The following is a 23,117-nucleotide window of genomic DNA, read 5'->3' on the forward strand; positions in this document are numbered from 1 at the left end:
TTAATGATACAGGGTAGAGTAAAATGTCCTCTTTCAATTGGAGGAATCAGTTTAATTAATTCCAGCAACATTAAGAATTGGCCAGAATCACCGCCTACATCATGAGGACAGATTGTTCTCAATGGCCCAACTTCAAACCAGGCTCAGCTCAAATGAGCTACCCAAGGGAGTAGCATGGAGTCAAAAGCCATTTATAGCTTTTACCCATCTGAGGGAAAGGACTAACTAGTGTACTAGCAGAGGACTAAAATCCATAAGAGTAAAGAAAAATGTGGGACTTCCCTGGTGGGCCAGTGGCTAAGACTCCACGCTCCCAATGCAGGGGGCCCGGGTTCAATCTCTGGGCAGGGAACTAGTTTCCACATGCTGCAACTAAGTGTTCGCATGGCGCAACTAAAGATCCCACGTGCGGCAACTAAGACCCTACACAGACAAATAAATAAATAAATATTTAAAATAAAGAAAAATGTAACAAAAACTCAGAAACAGGCTGACACAGAGATCTGGAGAATATACAGTAAATTGCAGTAGCATGAGATTTAATTAGAAAAAATAAATCAAAGTCATAATGCAAAGTGGAGGACACCTGCTCAGCTATAGCAGTCAAGGGGGACTGGGGACAAAACACCAAGTCCACTGGTATAATGAAATCAAATAAAAGTACACTGTAGAAAAGGGGAGGAGCTTAAGAAGATTTACAGTGATACTTTAACGTCCTCGGCACTATGCAAAAACCCAATATCACAATGCAAAAGAGTCCACCTTGGCTCCTGGCCTTAAGAAGTCCACTCACCAGCTGACTGCGCAAGATTAACACAGGTGATTCAGCAGCGAATAATACAAGAAAACATATAATCCCATACTCTGCGGAAGTTCACACTGGAAGGGGCCGGGTGAGGAATTCAGAGCAACATTTAGAAAAGCGGGAAATGGAGGCGGATAAAGGAATCAGGAATGGGTTTGCTGAAGAGTTAAGACTTAACGCGTGGGCTTCAAACATGGCCAGGATTGAGAGAGTTAAGAAAGAAGTTCAGGTGGAATTAAGAAAAAGCTGTGGGGCAGTAGATTCAGCTGAAAGGTCAGGGGTGAGGCTCAGGAATCTGCACTTAAGCATTTCCAAGGGATTCAGATGCAGGGGGTTCACATCCCACACACACTTGGGGAAACACTGATCCACAGGATTAAGTCCAAATCCTTACCTGTTCGGCCTTACCAGCCTCATCTTCCACTCCCAGGCCCCAGCTCGCCCCCATCACTGTTCCCATCACTGCCCCATCCTCTATTCCGGGGGTTGGCAAGCTTTATCTGCAAGTAGCCAGACTGTAAATATTTTGGGCTTTGTTAGTCTTGTTACCCTACTCAAGTCTTCTACTGTCATGAGGAAGGGGCCGCAGACAATACATAAACAAATGGGCATGGCTATGTGCCAATAAAACTTTATTTACCGCCCCCCCCCCCAAAAAAAACCCTTTATTTACAAAAACAGGCATCAAATTGATGAATGGATAAGCAAGATGTGGTATAGCCATACAACAGAATACTGTTCAGGAATAAAAAGGAATGAAATAACTAATACACACTACAGCATGGATGAATCTCAAATGCATTACGTTAAGTGAGAAAGCCAGTCATAAAAGTCACCCATATTGTGTGGTTCCATTTATTAAAAAAATCTCCAGAATTTCAGATCTATAAAGAAAGTAGATTAATGGTTGCCTAGGGCAGAGGTGGGAGCATGGGGAATGGGGAATGACTGCTAATGGGCACCAAGTTTGGGAGTGCTAAAAATGTTCTAAGTTAGATTGTGGTGGTAGTTGCACAACTCTATAAAATACACTGAAAACCATTGACTTGTACGCTTTAAACAGGTGAACTTTATGGTATGTAAATTACATAGATACAAAAACGGGCAACAGGCAGGATTTGGCCCAAAGGCCATAGTTTGCCACTCCCTGATCTGTACATCAGCCACACCATGTACAAGGAAGAACTTTCCTCCACACATGGTTTTGCTCTTCCCTCTGTGCATGTTGAAGCCTCCCTTCCCTTCTGCCCAGTAACTCCTACTTGACTGTCAAGCCCTTCATCAAATGCTCTCTTCTGGATCCTTCCCTCCCCTGCAGATAGAGTTACCACTCCCTCTGTTGGGCTCCTGCAAACTTCTGTTAATTTTATAACAAATAATGGTCATATTATTTGTCACACTGTATTAAATTTATTCTCCCTCAACCCCCAGTAAGTGCTGAAGACATAAAGATGAGTAGAAAGTCACATTTTCAAATGTGGAGGGTGCTCCTAGAAAATGTTAGAAACATTTTCTAAGGACAGTTTTGGGAAATTATACAATCTTTTAAAAGTCAAGAGAAGTTACCATGGCAACAACAGTATGGATCAGGGTCGTAACCCTAACCTCCATAAAGACAAACACCACACTGGTTGGAAAATGCTGCTGCTGGACAAATTTTAGAAGGAGTCAAGGCAGCCTCTCCTCCAGACTGGGGAAGAGGCAATAACGAGAGAGGCTCTTTCAGTCTGTCAGCTCCCAGCCAGCAAAGAACATAACTGGCATTACCTCATGCTAAAACGGCAGAGTCCAACCAGGCTCAGTCCTTCTGTGGGGCAGGGGGCATGCTTTCCCAGGGCAATGTTACTGTGATACATGGCAAAGTTTAAGCCACATGGCTAACCAGAGTGTTGGTAGGAACCTTATAACTTCTTCACTTCTTCTTGTGTCCTAATTTGTTTGCTATATCTCGATGTTTATTATTATTGCTCTGATTTCTGCTTTCACTTTTTTCTAAGATTCCAAGACTGGGTTTTTGGAGAGTTCTCATTGAAAGTTAGCTTTAGCTTCAGATTGAACATCTTGCCCCAACGTGTTAGAAACCATCAATGACTAGCGTGGCCAGTTCTACCTGGCCTGCATTGCCTTCTGTGGAAACAGCAGCCGGAGGTCTAGCGGCCTGGCTAGCCCCACCCCACGGCCTGACTGCTCCTCTGTCCAGTCCAGGCCTGGCACCTTCACACTGTGCAGCAGGGTGTCATCATTTAACCTGCAAGGAGTATCTTCAAGTGAAGTGGCAACTCGTTTTAAATCATGTGACTGTCCTATTCATTTAGGGCCTCCAATCCTATGTAAGAGCCAGGTTCAGTGGCCTTTCAAGTTAATGAAATAATTTCCAGAACAACAGTCAAACGAATGGGGGAAGGGAGGAGGAGGGGAGAGAGGGAAAGAGGAAGGGAGAGAGGAGAGAAGAAAGGGAGAGGGAGAGGGAAGAGGAGAAAAAGAAAAAGGGAAAGAGAGAGAAAGAGAGATGAATGCCTTTAGAGAAATGTGACCCTCGTTGTCCATGTAACTTTCTCATAAATCTCCTGTAGGTCTGTGACAAAATGGCCAGTTCAAAGATAACCTTACCTGTCAGCCTGGGGTGATTTCCAAAACAACTTCCATTTAAACAAACACCAGGCAGTGTTTACACATGGAAGGTGTTTGTTTAGTAACTGAATTTCATCAGTATATAGTGTCTGTGTGTGAGGAGTTTACTGTGACGCTTGCTTATTAGCACACACTACACACAAGATCTCTGAAATATACATAGCCTTGAGTTTGTTTGAGGTTTTTCCCCAGCATATACACAGGACTAGCACTGGGAAGTCATTCATGAATAACAGCAGAGGGGAAAATGTCCCAGATAAGAGAAGGAAGGTAACTAGCGTGCTAGTGTTCATTTGATATTTCTGTTCTCACGTGTATACTCTCCAAAAAACAAGTCTTGAAATTTTTTATCAGTTCTTTTAGTTGTGATGGGTAAAGGTAAGACACACACCCATTCCCCCTACCCCTGCACCATTCCATTATATTTTTAATAACTGAGGGGGAGGTGAACAAAAAGAGAGAAGTTGTCAACCTACTAATATTGTGGAAACGGGAAAGACGACAGATAAGATAGATAGGTAAGTAGGTAGGTAGTAGGGCTCTCCAAAATGTTTAATCCCTGAACTGCAAGATTCCTCAAAGTAAGCAAAAAAGATGTCAAATCAGATGGCAAAGTCCACACACTGAAGGTCCTGCGTTTCACGCATAGCAGGAAGAGTCCTTAATGTGTTTGTTCTCCCTTGTCACACAGTTCAAGCAAGTTTGGTTACAAGTCATGGATTACTAGCAGAAGACAGGTGAGTTACTTTTTGTGGAGGCAGTTGAAAGCTTTATTTGGGGTGGCGGCCGGGGGAGGAAAATGATCAACTGTGAAAAACAGATGGGAGGTGACATTTAATGTAGGATTAACAGCCACATAGAATGCAAGGGCTCCTGAGCTTAGTCCTGCATTTTGTAATTACTGACACTTGACGTGATAATCTTCTAAGTCAGAAAGGAAAAAAGAGACAATGCCATACAAAAAACCACCCTCACTACTGCCCCAAAGCCACAGGGAAGGGAACGAAAAGGAACTCTGAGCATCAGAAAGAGCTATCACAAGCCTGTGCAGGAAACCCAAACCTTCGGTGAGAGACCTGCTGCCTCGTGGAACAGGTAGAGCCAAGTGAGACAGGGTGGCAGGTTTCATAGCTGGGAGCAAGGTCAGAGCTAAAGGTGAAAGGGAAGTGGACTGACGTGTGGGAAAACCTTGGACTGTAGAGTCACACACGGGCTCAGAGGTGGGCTGCATGCCCCAGGGTCTGCCGTGAACCTCCCGAGGCCTCCCTCCCTTTCCAGACCACAATGAGGATGAGCGGAGACGGCACAGGTGCCGGGCAGGTTGCTGGCCCACAGCTGGCACTTCACCACCACTGTGGTCACCGTTACTGTTATTTGGGGCCTACGGGACCTGTTAAGAGGCAAGCAGAACTGTTAGCATTTAGATGTGTTTTCTTCCTTCTCTTTCTCCCAACTGTGGTCTCTCCCACCCTCAAACAGAACCAGGAAAGGAACAATTGTATGCCACAGTCCTCAGAGAAGGCACCAAGGAAAAGTAACTTGGAGCCACATGTGTGATTAACCACATATCCCATTTGGCCCTGCCTGCCAAGAAGCCTGGAGCCAAATTTCAAACTCAGTCGTACCCACTACATAACCCATATGGCTAACAAACTGCACTTCTCTTTTGTCCTCATTTTGGTTTTCTGCTTACACTCTTGGTATGTCTATTGTTGTAAGCCCATCCCAAATCCCTTTTTGGAATGAAGCAGAGAATAAGTAAATACATACGAGAATGGAGGGTTCTGAGCTTTCTGAAGGGTGAGGATAAAGTTATTAAACCTGGCCCCTTTCCCATGACAATGGATCCTCCCAGATCCTCACTCCACCCCTACAGCCAGTCGCTGGCTTGGCATGCCCATTAACAGTCGCTTCTTCAATGTCAAAACAAACACATAAATTTAAACGTCCATATCTGTTATACACATATGTACTGCTAACTAAGGGCTTTTCATAATAAGTGAGCAGTTAGATAGATGGGAAATAGAAAAGAAGCATCGCCCAGAAAAAGCAGGTCACAATAAAAATTAAGAGGATCGGAAACAAAATTGCTGCCCTTCCAGCAACTAATGAACGTATGTTACTGTAAACAAGCCTCTAGTGGTGCTACAACCCTTCTCAGGAATCAGGAAACACCCACGGAACTCAGGGGTAGGGGCAGGGGATGGAGCGGTGGTCAGAAAAGAGTAGAGGCAGGAAGTGAGGGAGGGGCGGGACATTTTACCTTGAAGTTAAAGGGCACGGCAGCTGGTTTTCATAGGGTGAAACCGATGACATCTCCCCACTTATTCTAAAAGACAAAGTTGGTCTCTCAGGGCTGTTTACCCTCTTCTGCCCTCCTCTGTCGCCAAAGAGTCTTTTTCCAGTTTCCGGTTCACTTCCAGGACTGTTGTTTCCAAAACCAGTGATTACAAATGAGAGGTGTGGTCTCAGATGAAAAATACAACTACAGGTCTGTGCTGTCCTCATGAGAACCCAGCAGGGAAGTCAGTGGCAAAACCATGCTTTACCACAGGGGGCTTTGTATACATTATTGTAGCAAGTATGTTTCTGATACAAATTCTCTGCCGGCCTATAAAATTGTTTGTCTAATTAAGTATAATTGTTTCCCCAAATCTTGTCAACCTGCTGCGGTTATTACTTCCAGGTGTAGGCTCTGTCACCTCCTCCACACAGGAAAAGCAGCAGCCTCTCCTCAGCTGAGGAAGCTTAAGGCGCCCGGGAGGTAGGAATTTAGTAAAATGTTAGAGAAGGGATGATTTATAATAGATCTTAATGCTAATCCTGCACCAAAACAAGCCGGTCGGGGCGGGGAGTGGGGATAGGGTTGATTTAGTAATTCCCTCACATTTAAGGAGGACATCATGAAAAACAATGACTTCGGTCATAAGAGTCAAAGTAAGTATGGCTTGGAGCCAGGAGGGCATTCTTTTCTAATTTATAAGCAACAACATTTATCATTTCATCTTGAAAAATATTTGCCCTTAATATTTCGTAGAGACATGCACAAAGGCTGCCTCTGGTCCTCCCACTATTACCTCCAGAACTGACTGGCTGTGATTTTTAGCACAGACCATATCTAATAGCATATCTATAAAAATCAAGTTATCCATTGAGAATATCAGAAAGAGTTGAATGGGTTTAGGTTGGAAGAGGAAGCAATCCTAGTTAAAAAAAAAAAAAAGTGGATATAGCTAAGGTAAATTTTATGGGTAATTAATATACTGACAGGTTGAATTAGTTTTTTAACAGCTTTACTGAGATAAAATCCACATGCCATAAAATTCACCTATTGAAAGTACAACTCAATGGTTTTTGGTTAGTCACATTTATTGACATTTATCAATGGTATTTACTATATTCACATTCAATTGTGGAACCATCATTATAATTTAATTTTAGAACATTTCTGTCCCCCCAAAAGAAACTCTGTACTCATAAAGTCAGCCCCCATGTCTCTCTTTTGCTCTTTAGCCCTAAACAACCACCAGTTTACTTTCTATCTCTATAAATTTGTCTACTCCGGACAGCACGTGTCTTTTGTGTCTGACTTCTTTCACTCAGTGTAACGTTTTCAAGGTTCATCCACGTTGCAGCATGTATCAGTATTTCATTCCTTTTTATTGCTGAATAACATTCCATCGTATGGATATATGTACCACATTTCATTTATCCATCATCAGCTGATGGGCATTCAGGTTGTTCCCACTTTTTAGCTATTATGAATAATGTTGCTGTGAACAATCGTGGACAAGTTTTTATGTGGACTATGTTTTCCTTTCTCTTGCGTATACACTTAGGTGTGGAACTGCTGGGTCATATAGTTCAAATGATTTTAAAAAGCTGTTGGCATGGCTGCAGTCCTGTATCTCCGGAGTCACACATGAGGAACATGAGAGATACTTAATTGTTCAGGTTTTTAAACAAGGTTTAGAGACTATCCCCCGTAGGCCCACTTTCTTTACTTCTTCACTGAACGTACGACGTCCCTTGATGCCAGCTAATTTTCCGTATCTTCAGTACAGCCATGTCTATTTTGACCTAACACAGTCAGTATAAGTGTGGGAGAGCTCTGCTGTCATTCCTTGAGGTATTCTTCTTTTGCTTCAGTAGTCTTATGTGAATCTATTTTCAGAATCAACAACAGTACCGCACAATTTAGCACGCAGAATTTCTGCCGCTTCTGTAATCGCTCGGACTTGCTTTTCTTTCTTGGTTCTTCTGAGAGAGCATATATAATATGAGTAATTATTGCTGCTAAAGAATTGCTGGAGTCAGCAAGGCTTCATAGGAACTGCACTTCCTCCTCCCTTCCTTTCCCTCCCACCCAAATTCTCTCCCATAAGTTAAGAATTAAAGACGCATTACTGGGATAAAGAAATCCGACCTGAAATATGTGTTGCAGCAACAATGGCAAGCAACCAAGAGTATTAACGATAATTTCCAATGTAGCTGGAAAGGTTAGATGATTTGTCTTTGAAATGAGCCAACTCTGCACACTTTCACAAGATTAAAACCAGTTTGCTTTTCCTTCTGGACACCTCGCCTCTCCTATTCCTACCCGCCCCCCCACCCACAAAAAGAAGAGTGGTTGAGGCACATAAACAAACAGTTATGGAAATTAACTTTCCTGACCAGAAGAAAGCTCAAAGATAAATTCTGCTCTGTATTAGTTTTTCTGCACTTCACTGTGATCATGGCTTATTGTGGTTTCTCTCTTCCTGAAGAGATAATACCTGAGTAATAACATTTCTGACACAGAAGCTTAGAAATAGAAAGAATGACAACTGTGTGTTATCTTAAAAGAAGCAGGGGGACCATTATCCACAACCCAGGTCATTTCTGAGCCACAAGAAAGAGGAGGCCATTTCTCTCTTATGGCAATGACCTTGGGCAAGTGAGTTACCATTGCACCTGTCACCTGTAAATTGAGGGCAGTAATAGGACTTCATGGAATAAGTGTATGAGTGCTTCAAACAGGGCTGAGGATAGAGGAAATACTGAGTCACTATGAGCTTGGGTCATCATCACCACCACCAAGACCACCACAGTCTTCAAGAAGCTGCCTGGATAACATAAGGAGCTACCCACCCCCAGCGCTTTCATGCACATACAAGGTACTGCCATCCTTATTCCAGAGTGTTTCTGTTTCCTCTGACTCATCCTGCAGGAGCAATAGGTCCACAAGACAAAACAAAGAAAGATGAAAGACAGGGCACAGGAGAAGATGAGAAAGACATTTTACAATAACAGAGAAATGGCACCTTATTTTGTTTTTTCACAACCATGTTTTAAAAATGAAATTCTTAAGAACATTCTTTCCACTATGAGGCAGGGAGGGGGACCAGGAAAGTTGAAAAGCTGAAAAATCTCTCTAGAGAGAAGTCTTAGAGTTGCCCAGTCCAGAGAGCAATCCTTCTGGATTAACTGAAATCCTCCTCTGTCTCTTGAGTGTACTTTGTGTCCTCCTCCCCACTTATGTTCATACATGAGCATCCTCGTTAAACCAAGAAAGGAAGAAAAGGACTCTTCATCCAGAAAAATGTCTTTACAAATTCCTAGGGGCAGTGGGTAGAAAGCTGGCACCTGCGCCTACCTCTCTCTGTGGCTGGCCGGGCCCCTGGTCGGCAGTGCGGAGGTTCAGGACATGCACCTCCTGGGGCAGCCCCACCGTCCCCCTGCTGGCACATCCCGACAAGACGGTGAAGCTCTCCATCAAGGCCTGGACTGGATGGGAGGCATTGACAGGCGACAGTTCACACTGGGCGCTGGGCTCTGGACCTGCAGAGGGAATCACAAACATGAACCCCTCAGAATCCACAATTAATTGTGCCATGATTAAATTAATTGTTCTGAATATACAAGCCACTGCCAACCCACCAGAGGTGCCTTTCCAGGTAAGTTGTTTCCAGAACTAAATGGCAAAAAAGTTAGTCTATTCTTGTAAAATCCCAATCTCTTAAATTCCTTTTGGATGCTTTTGATGTGTATTTGATGAAATTCCCTTTTAGACACACAAGCCACAAATGTATTCCTCTGGATGGAGGAAAGTTCCCATTTGACATCTGTGTTCAATTCTTCCTTCCCCTCTTAGAAGAAAACCAGAGATAAATAGAATAAGTTGTGGAAAGCCCCAATGATATTATGCATAAATATTAGACACCTAAAATTGCACCCAAAAAGGTATAAGATGCAGATTCTACCTTTCTAAGTGCTTCCCCTTCTTAGGGAAAGCAAAACAATCTTAAGAACATACAAAAGCAAGATGCAATGAGCAGAGGCAACTGGGGCCAGAGTTGTACAGCAAAGTTTGAGAGAGGTCAGAAAGATCCTCCCAAGAGAGGTAGGATATGAGCAGAGCCTCAGATAGAAAAAGTAGAACCCTGGGCATGCTTGGTTCCTGCTTCCTCATTCTCCCTTCCTCTAAGCAATCAGAACTTAAATCTGAAATCCATCCTTTCCTCCCCATCTCTACTTCCTGCAGCCCTCACTGTCTCCGTCCCTAGACAACTGCAGATCTTCCTGAAAGGAGCCTCTGGTCTCAAGCTCTCCAAGCTGCCTTCCATACAGACATGGTTCACCTAACCCAGGGTGGTCCTCAACTGAATGGTTATTCCAGATGCAAAGATCTGCCCCGCCCAGCCCTGCAGTTATGTCCCGTCCCTTGAGAACTGCTGGTCTGTGCTCCTTCACCTGGCACACGAAGGCCTTTCTTGATCTAGCCCCTTCCTAGCTCTCCAGCCTAAGCCCTCCGCCTCCAGGAACCCCACGTGGCTTAAATGTCTCGAAACATACCATGATGTCTCTCACTCTATGTCTTTATTCAAGCTTGTTTCCTTTTCCCAAATTCCTCGTCCGCTCTACCTCCACCCCCAAAACGAACATCCCAAGCTGAGGAAGGTGCACTTCCTCTGTGCTCCCATAATTCCTCGGCCTGTCTCAGCTGTTTCATTTTCTACACTGTAACCACCAGTGTATATGTCCGTCTTTGCCAGTCCAGTGGGACCTCCTTGACAGCTGTGGGTTACTCTCTTTGTATCCTCAGCACCCATCACAGTGCCTCACATGTAGGAAATGCCCAAAAAATATTTATTAAATGAATCATTGAGCTTAAAGAAAACACCGCACCTTCTCTGATCAGTGATTAGGGCCCCATTCTGGGGACTTGGATTTGGTTGTATGCAGCTAATACGGGAAACAGATTGCTACAGTGGTGTGACATACATTAGCTGAACTGATAGGGAAGGACATCCAGAAATCAAAAGGACTCAGCGATACTTAAACCTCACATACCTCTGTAAGCTTGGTGTTGTCCTCAATTAGCTGAGGAGACTGGGACTTGGAACATACAGCATCCTAAACCCCGACCTTCCAAATGGAACCCAATAAAAGACCTGAATGCACTCCAAGTAGTCTTCCTGACTTCTACATAATAAAAGTACTCTCTGGGATTAGCCCCGGTCTAAAATGCAAATACAGTTCAAACCAGACAATCCTGTATCCCCACTGCTATGCTATATGCAGATACCCCACCTGGTGTGCAAGTCTATTTCAGAACTCATGGAAATTATCTAGGTTGATAACAGTTATCAACCGTTATCTGATATGAAGTATGTACCTTCTCAAATAATCACTGCCACCCTCTGTGTTGCTCTCCTGTGCCCAGCTGCTTTCTGAGAAACAGAGGTGGTAAAGGAAGATGTCACGGCAGCAAAGTCAGGAGGTACTGGACACATGATTCCCTGAATTCCCCAAGCACGGCAAACAGTATGAGCAGGTGCCCCCACCCCTCCTCCTGCCCGCACCAGTCACAGTGAGATATTTCACAGCCCAGAGCTCCAGAAGAAGTCTCCTACTCCTAATCGACCCTGGCGACTTGCTGCGGCTATTGCTACCAACACTGGGAAACCCTTCTGAATTGGTTTCACAGCCTCCTGCCATGAATTCCCCATTATCACAAATTAAGCACAAATAAAAATACTTTTCAGTTCCATTTTTGTATGTATGTACAAAGCTCTGACTGGACTATAGTTCCACCTAAAACACATCTGCAAAAGGCTTGCAATCTGCTTGACTTGCCCTCCTCCTTACATACCACCATCACCCATTAGGGTCTTAAGTCACCACACTGCTCATCTCCACACTGGGCAAGAGCAAAACTCACTGGCAACAAACCAGAGGATAAGGTCTTACCCAAAGGTGGAGGGAATCAGAGAGGGGATGCCCCCAGCACTGAAAATGGGCACTGTTCGCCTTAAGAGTGTCTGTTCTCTGTCCTACCAGAGCCTAAGACAGGGCAAACCCCCACTTTATGGGCTCCAGCTCCAGCCATGTGTTATACAAGTCAGTCCAAGGTCAAATAAAAAAGAGAAAGCAATGTACAAGGCTCACTCTGATCAAGTGACGGAAGAACTGCACTTTACAGAGACCCACCGGGGTCAATGTTTAAATATGCTCGGTATAGAGTGTCCCTGACCATCAGACACACTAGAGTAGTGTTGGTTGTTGAGGTGCCTTGATGAATTTTTTGTCCTCCAAGTTTAAAAAAGAAAAAAGTTCAACATATGATTAATACATCCTGAAGCCAAAAAGACCCAGAAAGGAAGGAAGGAAGGAAGGAAGGGAGGACGGGAGAGAGGGAGGGAAGGAGGGAGGGAGGGAAGAAAGAAAGAGAGAGAAAGAGAGAGAGAGAGAGAGAGAGAGAGAGAGAGAGAGAGAGAAAGAAAGAAAGAAAGAAAGAAAAAGAAAGAAAGAAAGAAAGAAAATGGAAAGAAGGAAGGAAGGAAGGGAGGAAGGGAGGGAGGGGAAGGGAAGGAAAGGAAGGAAAGAAAAAGGAAAAAAACAGGAACTATCTACCCCATCCTCCAAGGGTATATAAGACATGGTGCCTTCAACAGTTCAACACACAATGTCAGTCTGGTCTAGTAAGTAAGTAAAGAAAGTAAGCAAGTAAGTAATAAGTAAGTAAGTAAATAAATAGCTCCCATTAAGTGCTCACTAGAGGCTGGGCAGTGCTAGGTGCTATATATCTTTTCAATACCACCATAAGGAGGTCGTATTATCCTCATTGTAAAGAACAGGAAAGTGAGTTCAATGAACTTAAGTAACCCTTCTAAGCTTGCCCCAGTCACTCAAGGGCTCAAACTCAGACCTGCCTCCAGGGCTAGTATCTCTGTAAAGTGAAAGTTTTCATTAAAAAATGTTGGGCCCCGAACAAAATAATGCCATTTGCAGCAACATGGATGGACCCAGAGATTGTCATACTGAATGAAGTAAGTCAGATAGAGAAAGACAAATATCATATGATATCACTTATATATGGAATCTAAAAAAAAAAGGCACAAATAAACTTATTTACAAAACAGAAATAAAGTCACAGATGTAGAAAACAAAATTATGGTTACCGGTGGGAAGGGGGGGATAAATTGGGAAATTAGGATTGACATATACACACTACTATATATAAAATAGATAACTAATAAGGACCTACTATAAAGCACAGAGAACTCTACTCAATATTCTGTAATGACTTATATGGGGAAAGAATCTAAAAAAGAGTGGATATATGTATATGTATATGAATAAATGATTCACTTTGCTGTATAGCAGAAACTAACACAACACTGTAAAGCAACTATACTCCAATAAAAAAAAAAAAAAATGTTAGTTCCAGATGGGCTCACTGGTGAATTCTACTGAACATTTCAGGAAGAAATTATACCAGTTCTCTACAATCTCTTTCAGAAGATAACAGCGGAACAAATACTTCCTAACTCATTCTAACTCATGACCCTAATACCAGAGCTAGACATTGCAAGAAAACTACAGACCAATATCTCTTGTGAACATAGGTGCAAAAATTCTCAACAAAATATTAGCAAATCGAATCCAACAATGTATACAAGGAATTATACAACACAATCAAGTGGGGTTTATCCTAGGTATGCAACATTTGAAAATCAATTAATATAATCTATCTCACTAACTGGCTAAAGAAGAAAAATCACATGATTGCATCAATAGAAGCAGAAAAAGCGTTTTACAAAATCTAACAGTCATTCATGATTTAAAAAACTCAGCAAATCAGAAACAGATGGGAACTTCTAAAGAACGTGTACAAAAAATCTCACAGCTAATGTTGTACTTAATGGTGAGAAACTAAAAGCTTTCTCACTAAGATCAACAAGACAAGGACATCCCCTCTCATAACTCCTTTTCAACATTGTACTGGAAGTTCTAGCTAATGCTTGCAGCTAGGTATGGCCATATGATGAAATTCTGGCTAATAAGATGTAACCAGAGGTGATACATGCAATTTCTAAGAAGTTTCTTAAGAAAGGAAGGAGTTGTGTTCTTCTGCCCTTTCCTCCTTCCTGCTGGTTAGAATACAGATGTGATGAACAGAGCTAAAGCAGCCATTTTAGGCCATAAGATGGAAGCAACATGCTGAGTCAGGCAAAGCAATAAGACAGAAGTTGCCTGGGTCATGATGAACATGGAGCTGTTGAATTAGCTCCAGACTGTTTTTCTTTTTTTTAATATGAAACACATGTAACTTTTCTCTTATTCAAGCCAATATTATTTTGAGTTTTCTGACACTTACAGCTTGACCTGCCTTAATTAATATACAGGCTTTATTTTACTTCAACCTTCTTCCCACCAGGACCTGCACATACAAGGTTTCTTTCAGCAACACTTTCCCTACCATTCCTATCCCTTTCCTCTGCCTTGGTGTGATGAACTCCTACTCAGATCTCTCAAGGAAGCTTCTCTTACCTCTTTTACAACATTAGATATACATTTTTCATACTCTCTATTTCTCTTCTCTGCACTTCATGTGGTTATACTTATATAATTATTTGTGCAATTATTTGTTTAACGTCTGCATACACCCAAAGACTACAAATACCACAAAAGAAAGGAACCCAATCATTCTGTCTTTTGCTGTATCCCTTAGCCCAGCATAATGTCTGGCACACAGTATGCACTCAAATATTAATGACGGAAGGGAGTAAGAGAGGAAAAGGGAAAGAACAATGAGGTGATCCATGTGCAAAGGATTTCATACCAATAGGAGACTCGATCTTAGAGTTCTTCCTTCAACTCTTTACCTAGTAGCCAAAGCTTCGATCTTATGGTAAAGCGAAAAAAATCGATCATGAGCTGAAGGAGGTGACGTTTTTGGTTGCTAAGAATCAAGTCTTCATCAGGGCTTCCCCACCCTCAAATGTCACAGAAGGCAGGAAATGCAAACCTGTTTTTGTCCTCTCACGCCAAACATGGTCTGGCAATATCCTTCTCTCCAGGTGGCATAACAATCCTCCCTCTCCCATAGCACAGCACACCCCCGGCCTCATCCTGCCACCCCCTGGGTCAGCCCCCAGGCCCTCCTGCCCCTCTCCTGCAGCCACGGCCTGCCTCCAGAAACTGGTCTCCCATCCTTCCCTACTGGCCTCACAGTGGTGTCCACAACGGGCTGCCCACACAATGCCAGATCCAACTCCAGTTAGAAGAGCTTCCACCTGGGAAGAGTTGATCCCCTCCCCAGGCTCTACCACACAAGCCTGAAGTAGGCAGGTGGCCGTGATTCTCACATGACCACCACAGGGCCCAAGTACAGTACCTCACAGTCACAGAGGCTCAGAAACCAGGAAAACATGCTCCGAAACCCTAACTGACTCATGTCCTCCTCACTTCTGTGACATGTGAGCTCTGCTAGTGTAGGCTCTCACTGACCGCCTCAGAGGGCTGGGAGTTTCTCTTGTGGCCACTGTTAGAAACCCACAGCCCTTCCTCCCCTAAGCAATCTCTCCCCCACACTCCAGAGGCAAGTGAGCACATGCTCTGGTGATGATGCTGAGTGGCACAGCAAAAGCTACTTTACCACAGTAAGAATCAACAGGGCACAGATGATGGCGGAAAGAAATGCTGGCTGAGGGACTTCCCTGGTGGCGCAGTGGGTAAGAGTCCGCCTGCCAATACATGGGACACGGGTGTGAGCCCTGGTCCGGGAAGATCTCACATGCCGCAGAGCAACTAAGCCCGTGTGTCACAACTACTGAGCCTGCGCTCTAGAGCCCGTGCTCCGCAACAAGAGAAGCCACCGCAGTGAGAAGCCCGCGCACCGCAATGAAGAGTGGCCCCCGCTCGCCGCAACTAGAGAAAAGCCCACGCGCAGCAACGAAGACCCAACGCAGCCAAAAAAAAAAAAAAAAAAGAAAGAAAGCTGGCTGAAAGCAACAATATTCATAAGCAACACTCCTGTTAACATCGCACTGTACTTTATAATTAAAAAGCATTTTATAGAAATTCTGTAAAGTGGGTAGAACAGATATTATTCCCACTATAAGTAAATTGCTGCAAGCCACAGAGCTGGGTGAATATTTCAGTAAAGTGCTTCCTGACAGTAACACACCCCCAGAGATGTTCCTCACTGTTGCCTCCCAATCTGGATATTTCTGTTTATTCCAGACATCTAGTACATGGCCTGTCCAGAATTCTTTGGGGGTAATTCCCAAAAGAACCCAACTTAAGTCAGACTCTGTTTTTCCTGCTCAGTACACCCTCCTTGGCCACCAGGACAGACACACAGCCCCTATTCATCTATAAGATGCTACTTCTATTGAGTAAAAACATTTACTGCCCTGAAGGCAGCACAAATTTAAGTAAACCCTGTGGTAAGAAACTCACCAGGTGGCCCTGACCAAGTGGCCTCCTTCACCAAGCAGGGCCCTCTGTTCAGCAGCTGGGCCACCTGGAGGAACACTGTGAAGCATATGGTGGGACCCCTGTGACAAGCGAGGGTTTAATTCTTCATGAAGACACTAATCATGCACCTTCTCTGAGCCACATGCTGTGTACATATTGTTTCTAATCCTCATAACACCACTGTAAAGATTGTGCTAAAACTCCCACTTTACAGTGGTGGAAACTGGGCCTCAGAGAGGTTAAGCAACTTACCAAAGGTCACATACCATCAGTAAGTGGCAGGGTGGGATTTGAATCTGGGGTCTCTCAGACTCCAGATCCAAGTTCTTCCCATGACAAGGCACTGCCTGCTTCTACCCTGCATTCTCCAGTCCTTCACCTCAGGACTTGATGAACAGGCCAATGCCTTAGCCAAACACAGACATTAATTCATGTCTAATAAAATAAAATATAATAAAATAAACTGCTTGGTTCACACTTGCAACCTTTTGGTTGACTTAAAAGACTTCATAAATTTAATGAGAAAGCACAAGCTCATTTCTCATTTTACCAACTGTCTTCCTCTTTCTCACTAATGCTTGCTTATCTGCACACATGGGAAATGTTCCTAAGGTCTGGCTATAACATGAATGTCTAACTTCCCAGTTCCACTTAAAGAAAAAAATGTAAACGGACTCACCCTTTCATTATATCCTTTAGCTGCAACACAGCATTCCAGTCTCAGTTACAGAACCCCACATCCCCACTGGCTGCAGGCCAGCCCTCAGACTTGACAAAATGCAGACAAAGCATTTGGGAACAGATGCATTTGCTGCACACACATTGAATTTAATCTGTCCCCAAAGAAATTAATATCACACCTCATGCAACACAGAGAAAAATATTGGGGGTTGGGGAGGGGGAGAGTTATTGTTTAGGGGAAGGTACAGTAAGTAATTTTCACATTTAATAAATGGGATCCTTAAGCATTCTAAACACCAATGCATACCAAGTTGACACAAACATCTGGTACCTATTCCACATAATTTCCAGCACACTGATTCCCCATATCACCCAGAGTACTAATGAGGAGCGTGTGTTCAGCTGTAATAAAAGTGGTAAAGATGCAGAGGGAATCAAGGGGTAACATTATAGCCTGGGACCAAGACACTTCAGTGGGGAGATTTTATTCCAACAACACCATTGGCTAATAAGGGTTTCTGTTATTGTCCCACAGGGACTTCTGCAATGCTGTCAGCTGCGAAGAGGGACGAACTCCCACAGACTGTGGGACTGGCACTGCAGGATCTACTCTGCCCCTGAGCTGAAAATCCCTTCTACCTCCACAGGATGCAAGAATCTGTAAGAAAGGACACCCAAGGTGATTTCTCGGCCAATAGCACAGCCTGGCTCTAATTGAGCTTTATGAGAGGGAATGTGACAAGAATCAGGATATGATGCAAAAACAAAGCTCCAGGAAAAAGCACCTGGAAGGCCCCAAGCTCATGCAGTGTACACAACATATGTTCGTGTTTATACCATCTTACATTACAACTCACTGGAGCTACAGCTCCTTGGGGATGGAGCTGTGGAATGCACCACCACTAAAATCCAAAGGGGGACCTTCTACCACAGCTCCCACCTGGGTTTTTCAACAATAAAACCTGGCTTCTGGCTGAAGCTTATCCTTGATAAGAAAAAGATAGGCAGAAGAGCGTATAACGTTCTAAAACCTGTACTGTGGATTTCTCAGGAAAAAACAGCCAGATTTTTTTTTTAAACAGAACAATTCTTTAAGCATATCTTATCATAGTATCATTCATTCTCCAAGTGAATATCTAAATTCAAACCTTTCTCTTGACAAACCAACCCTCTTCCAAGAAGTCAACTGCCAACTTCTTGGGCCAAAAGCCAGTGCATAGCTGCATATTGTGTTGAAATCATGGTGCAACCATGTTGAAGAACTTCCTGTGTTCAAGTTGTGTCTTTAAATGTTCAAAGGGAAACAGTGGGCAGAGCTTCTTTAAGAATCTAAATTCGGGGCTTCCCTGGTGGCGCAGTGGTTGAGAGTCTGCCTGCTGATGCAGGGGACACGGGTTCGTGCCCTGGTCCGGGAGGATCCCACATGCCACGGAGCGGCTGGGCCCGTGAGCCGTGGCCGCTGAGCCTGTGCATCCAGAGCCTGTGCTCCTCAACGGGAGAGGCCACAACAGTGAGAGGCCCACATACCGCAAAAAAAAAAAAAAAAAGAATCTAAATTCTCCAAGTGTTGGGAAGTGCCAAGCTATAAAGGCACTCTACTCTTTCATCTAAGCAAGATACCACTATACAATGGAGAAGTATTAGAGGGGATTTACGCAACTCTGTGAGGATGTGGGGTTGTTTTGTTTCATATTTTTTTATAACCTGAAGAGAAAAGGTAGCAGAAGGAGCACATCCCAGAAGTCACCACTGGGCATTGCAAGAGAAGAGTCCTTGTATTAGAGACATAGTGGTACAGGAGGAGCACTGGACCAGGAGATCCAAGAACTGCATTCTAAATCCAGGTCTGCCAACTATTAGTTGTTTGACCTTGTCTTTAAGATTCCCATAATCTCTCTTTCTCTTACTTTATGACAGGCTCGACTCATAGATCAAATGAAACCCTATACATGCAAATACTTTCCAAATTTCACTTACTATTAGAGACATAAAGCCCCCTGGGGGGGGAGAAATAAATGAATGAAAATATTTTCTCCAATTGAAAAAATGTTTTCTTTATGAGCTTTTAGAATGATTAATAAAATATCTAAGATAAGATGTTCTCATACTACTCCCTAGCCATTACTCCCCAAAAATTATTTCTAAGAATTGCTCTGGGAAGGATTAAAATAAAACTATGTTCAGTATTAGGGTAAAAATTCCTATTCTCTGAGCACAATCTGGAAGTACAATTCCCAAAGGTGAGAACAGGCCATGTTTCTGCCTCCAGGGAATTCCCACAATCCAGAAAGACAGTAATCTGGCACCATCTTGGCCAACTTTCTCATCATTTACTTTCCATCGATAAGATGGTGCACTTGTTCCTGGCTTTTTGACAAGTCTAAAGGAAGCTGGGAATGAAGGGAAAACCGGCTACAGGATTCATTTATGAGGAGATTAGAACTTATGAAATGTTATTGCCTAAATGGTTCAGCACAGGGACCACGAACAAATCTGAAGATTTGGAGGATGGAAGAAAATGAAGTCTGTTTTCTCCTACTGTGTTTTTGAGATACACAAAATAGGTTTTTTTAAGTATCCTTCTTTATTAAAAGGAAAATAATTGATCTGGAGTCAAAATATTAAATTCAGTTTAGGTACATAACCAATAAAAATTATAATTTAATTCCTACTAATGCAACATTTTATGGTAAAGTGAAACTTGCAGGGCTGGAAAGCCACTCCTCATTAATCCTGAGGGATAACGTCACCAAATTTGTTTGTCTCTCAGACCTCGACTTGTACGTAAGATAGATAGTCGCTAAACTAATTTTCTTTTCTTTTCTTTTTTCTTTTTTACCTCTAGTAAACTGGTGTCTGATAAGAAAGAAAAAAATGGGAGAAAACAGAGGTAAGGACATGCACAGAAACACAGAGGTATAACACGCTGCAACAAGCATTCTCGGGACTGGTGAGCCCTCGGTTAGGGCTGGGGTGCAGTGTCTGGGTAAGTGGCAAGACAAGAAGCTGTTAAGTGGGGGAGTGGTCAGAAAGGATGGAAGGGGGAAACCTCAACTGTTCGGGAGTTGAATCAAAGGCTGTAACCACTGGTCCTGATTATAAATAGGAGGCAAGAGATTAAAAAAGGAAAATCTACCAACTTTTGGTTTGGCCATGCAAAATATTACTAATTACAGCCATATGTACAAACTGGACCATGAACTAAAATACATTTACTTTAAGGATTTTATATATAGTCAGGGCACTCAACAATTGGTTGTTAAAGAAATGCAGGAATGCTTAACAGGAATGCCAAATCACCAAGTATCAGTGATACGTCAAATCCAATTACAATACAAGACCATAGTCCTTCCTCAAGCAAGCTAGCTCGCGGCTCAGGTGCTTCTGTTAAGAAAGAAACAGCTGATAGTTTGTAGAGAAATCTATGAAGAACTAATGTGCTCTTGCTCCTTTCACAGTGAAGCTAAAAGGCTCAGGAGTATTGATGGAGCTGAAATTTCCAAGGTTCACAGTAGTTATGGGCCAACCAAACAGCACCATTGATAGGACTTCTCAGTGTAGACCGAGGGACAACAGACCTTCGAACGACAGAAGGATTGTGCCCAGCTAACCAGCCCTGGCCCAGAACCACATTTTCATACCTGATTAAATTTAGCGACTCCATAAGCCTGTCATACCTATTACACTTTTCCTTTACACCCAATATCAGCTTTTAGTTATAAACATATTGTTTCATTTATTCTGGCATGTGTTTGTGTGTCTTCTACTTAGCTGGAAACCCCATGAAGGCAGGGACCATGTTCCTTTTGCTAACTCTCTATCCACCCAGGTGCTTGGCATGGTGCTTGGCATAAGGCAGGTGTTCACAAGGACTTGTTGAGTAATGAATTCTTCAATCAAACAAACAAAACCTGTTCTTAGGATTAACTCATTTTTATTATCATATAACTATAATTATTATTACCATCTCTCCAACTATGGAATATGTTCTGAAAAAAATACTTCTTAACTTATCTCAACCTCCTTTTGCATTAGGAAGCATAGAATATTAGAGTTTAAAGGAACTTTGGTACCATGCAGTTCGATGCCCTCACTGTCACCCTGAGAGTTTGAGGCCTCTATAAAATCTTTGGTAAAAAGACCTTTGCTTCCAATTCCTCCTAATTTTTAGATAAGTTCTTCCCCGGCTTCTGGTCCCAGAGATGCAAAATTAATGTACCAAGACAGGTCTGACCAGAGTCCCCAGTTTTAATGGGCTCTATTCCAAGAAAAGTACTGATCCAACCAAAATGTCATGCTATATATTCCTTTATTATTTATATACTCAACTACTTCCAGAAAGGAAATTGAGGGGCTGGTAACAAAAAATTTAAAAAAGAAAAAAAAAAAAAAAGCAGGCCCAGAAAACTTCAGCTGCCAAACAATTAAAAAGTGGATATGAAAAAACCCAAAACAAAACAAAACCTTATTGAAGAACTTAGGAAACAACCTCATTTGAGCACCAGACCTAGCTCTGAGTTTCCTAGCAGTCAAGATAGAAAAGAAAATGCGATGTTCCCAAGATCTCATAAAAAGGAAACAAATCAGTTCTTTGGATAAAAAAGTATTCTTCCTAAGTCTGAATTTAAGAGGCCTATTATAAAGCAAGGGTCAGTGATTTCAAGAGTTATTTTACAAAAAGCATAGGTGCATAACTTTTCTTATACAGCCTCATTAAAAATGGAGGAAACACACTCTATAGTGAATTTCAATCAGGGATCTAGGCAATTATCTCCAGTATGCACAAAAACTCCTTTCTAGAACTGGAAGATTTTTTTTTTTTTTTACTTTTTAAACCAATAATTTATATTACTGTAGGTACGAAGGCAAAAAAACAAAGTGGCATTGGTTTGCTAATGGTATTTAGGGAAATCTGTGATCTCAATTTTTTAAAACATGCTGTGCAATAAATCAAAAGCTTTGGATATTCCTGGGTCAACAAGCAACTTCTGAAAGGATAAAATCTAAACAGAGCTATCAGTTTAATAAAAGGCTAAAAGAGAGGGGTTTGATTCAATCACATTGCATTTAACCTAAAGATAAATATAAAATAATGTACTATTGTTTAATAAACTCTGGAATAAATGAGATACCTGTTCAGAAAGATATCTACTGAGCATGCTCATGATAAAACTTCACACACAATAAAGTACTGTAAAACACACAGCTGTATCTGACAAAGCAACCTTTCAAAACAGATGTGTCATATGATGTTTCAAAGCTCAACTTTTTTTTTTTAGTTTGTCACATTCAATCAAAGCAATTTTTGTTTTCCTGAAATCTGTGTGTTATTTTGGGGAAAACTTTTCTTCGGTGTTTTTCCACTCTGGATCAACTAGCTCCTCTCTTTTCCTCTCAAGTGAACCTTCGGAAACCACTCTGCCAGAAGGAATTCACCTTTTCTCACGTGGAGACAAGTTCTAATACTTTCAAATGGTCAGTTTGAAAATAAAATCCTTTGCATGCCCGTTCCTAAAACAAAAAGGGCTTTGTTTCAAGATCTGCACAGAAAAATATATCAAAACTACACTAATCCATTATTTACAGTAATAATTAATTCCTTCTCTCAGTATTTTATATCATTCTCCCTCCCTTCTTCCCACCTACTGCAACTGGCCCCAAAAGCCATCTGACTGCCACACAATCAATGCCTCATTGATTAGCACTGACTAGCAATGAGATAGCCCACATAAGCAAATCTTCCAAACAACTAAGGCTCCACTCCTTTTCAAGAAAGTGACTTCTGGGCTTCCCTGGTGGCGCAGTGGTTGAGAGTCCACCTGCCGATGCAGGGGACACGGGTTCATGCCCCTGTCCAGGAGGATCCCACATGCCGCGGAGTGGCTGGGCCCGTGAGCCATGGCCGCTGAGCCTGCACGTCCGGAGCCTGTGCTCCGCAACGGGAGAGGCCACAACAGTGAGAAGCCCGCGTACCGCAAAAAAGAAAAAACAACCAAAAAAAAAGAAAGTGACTTCTGTCATTTCTAAGGTAAGTCTACCTAAAACATACTACATACATATATAATTACTTCATAGCCATCGTATATATTTTGAGCATCCTAAATATCACTTATTCTTTTTTTTTGAGGACATAGGGTCATCATTATGAATACTAATTACAGTTTATTAAACTTGGTATGGTATTTTAGTTTTTACCTCTACATCAAATGGTCCCATATTTCTCTGTTTTATAGTTCTGCTTATACTTTCTATA

The 23,117-nt window shown here is 42.5% G+C and overlaps 1 protein-coding gene across 2 annotated transcripts in view; it reads right to left on the reverse strand.

Moving 5' to 3' along the window:
- Positions 1-23,117, reverse strand: part of TGFBR3 (transforming growth factor beta receptor 3) — a gene marked incomplete at both ends in the record, with an annotated part of 179,711 nt that overhangs the window by 108,530 nt on the left and 48,064 nt on the right. For both annotated transcript variants that reach the window (XM_079697433.1, XM_079697434.1), the window contains one exon: positions 9,072-9,256. In XM_079697433.1, the coding sequence (XP_079553559.1) occupies positions 9,072-9,256 (185 nt within the window). The remainder of the gene's footprint in view (positions 1-9,071; positions 9,257-23,117) is intronic.

The sequence above is a fragment of the Hyperoodon ampullatus genome (assembly GCF_949752795.1).
Source record: "Hyperoodon ampullatus genome assembly, chromosome: 2".
NCBI lineage: Eukaryota > Metazoa > Chordata > Mammalia > Artiodactyla > Ziphiidae > Hyperoodon > Hyperoodon ampullatus.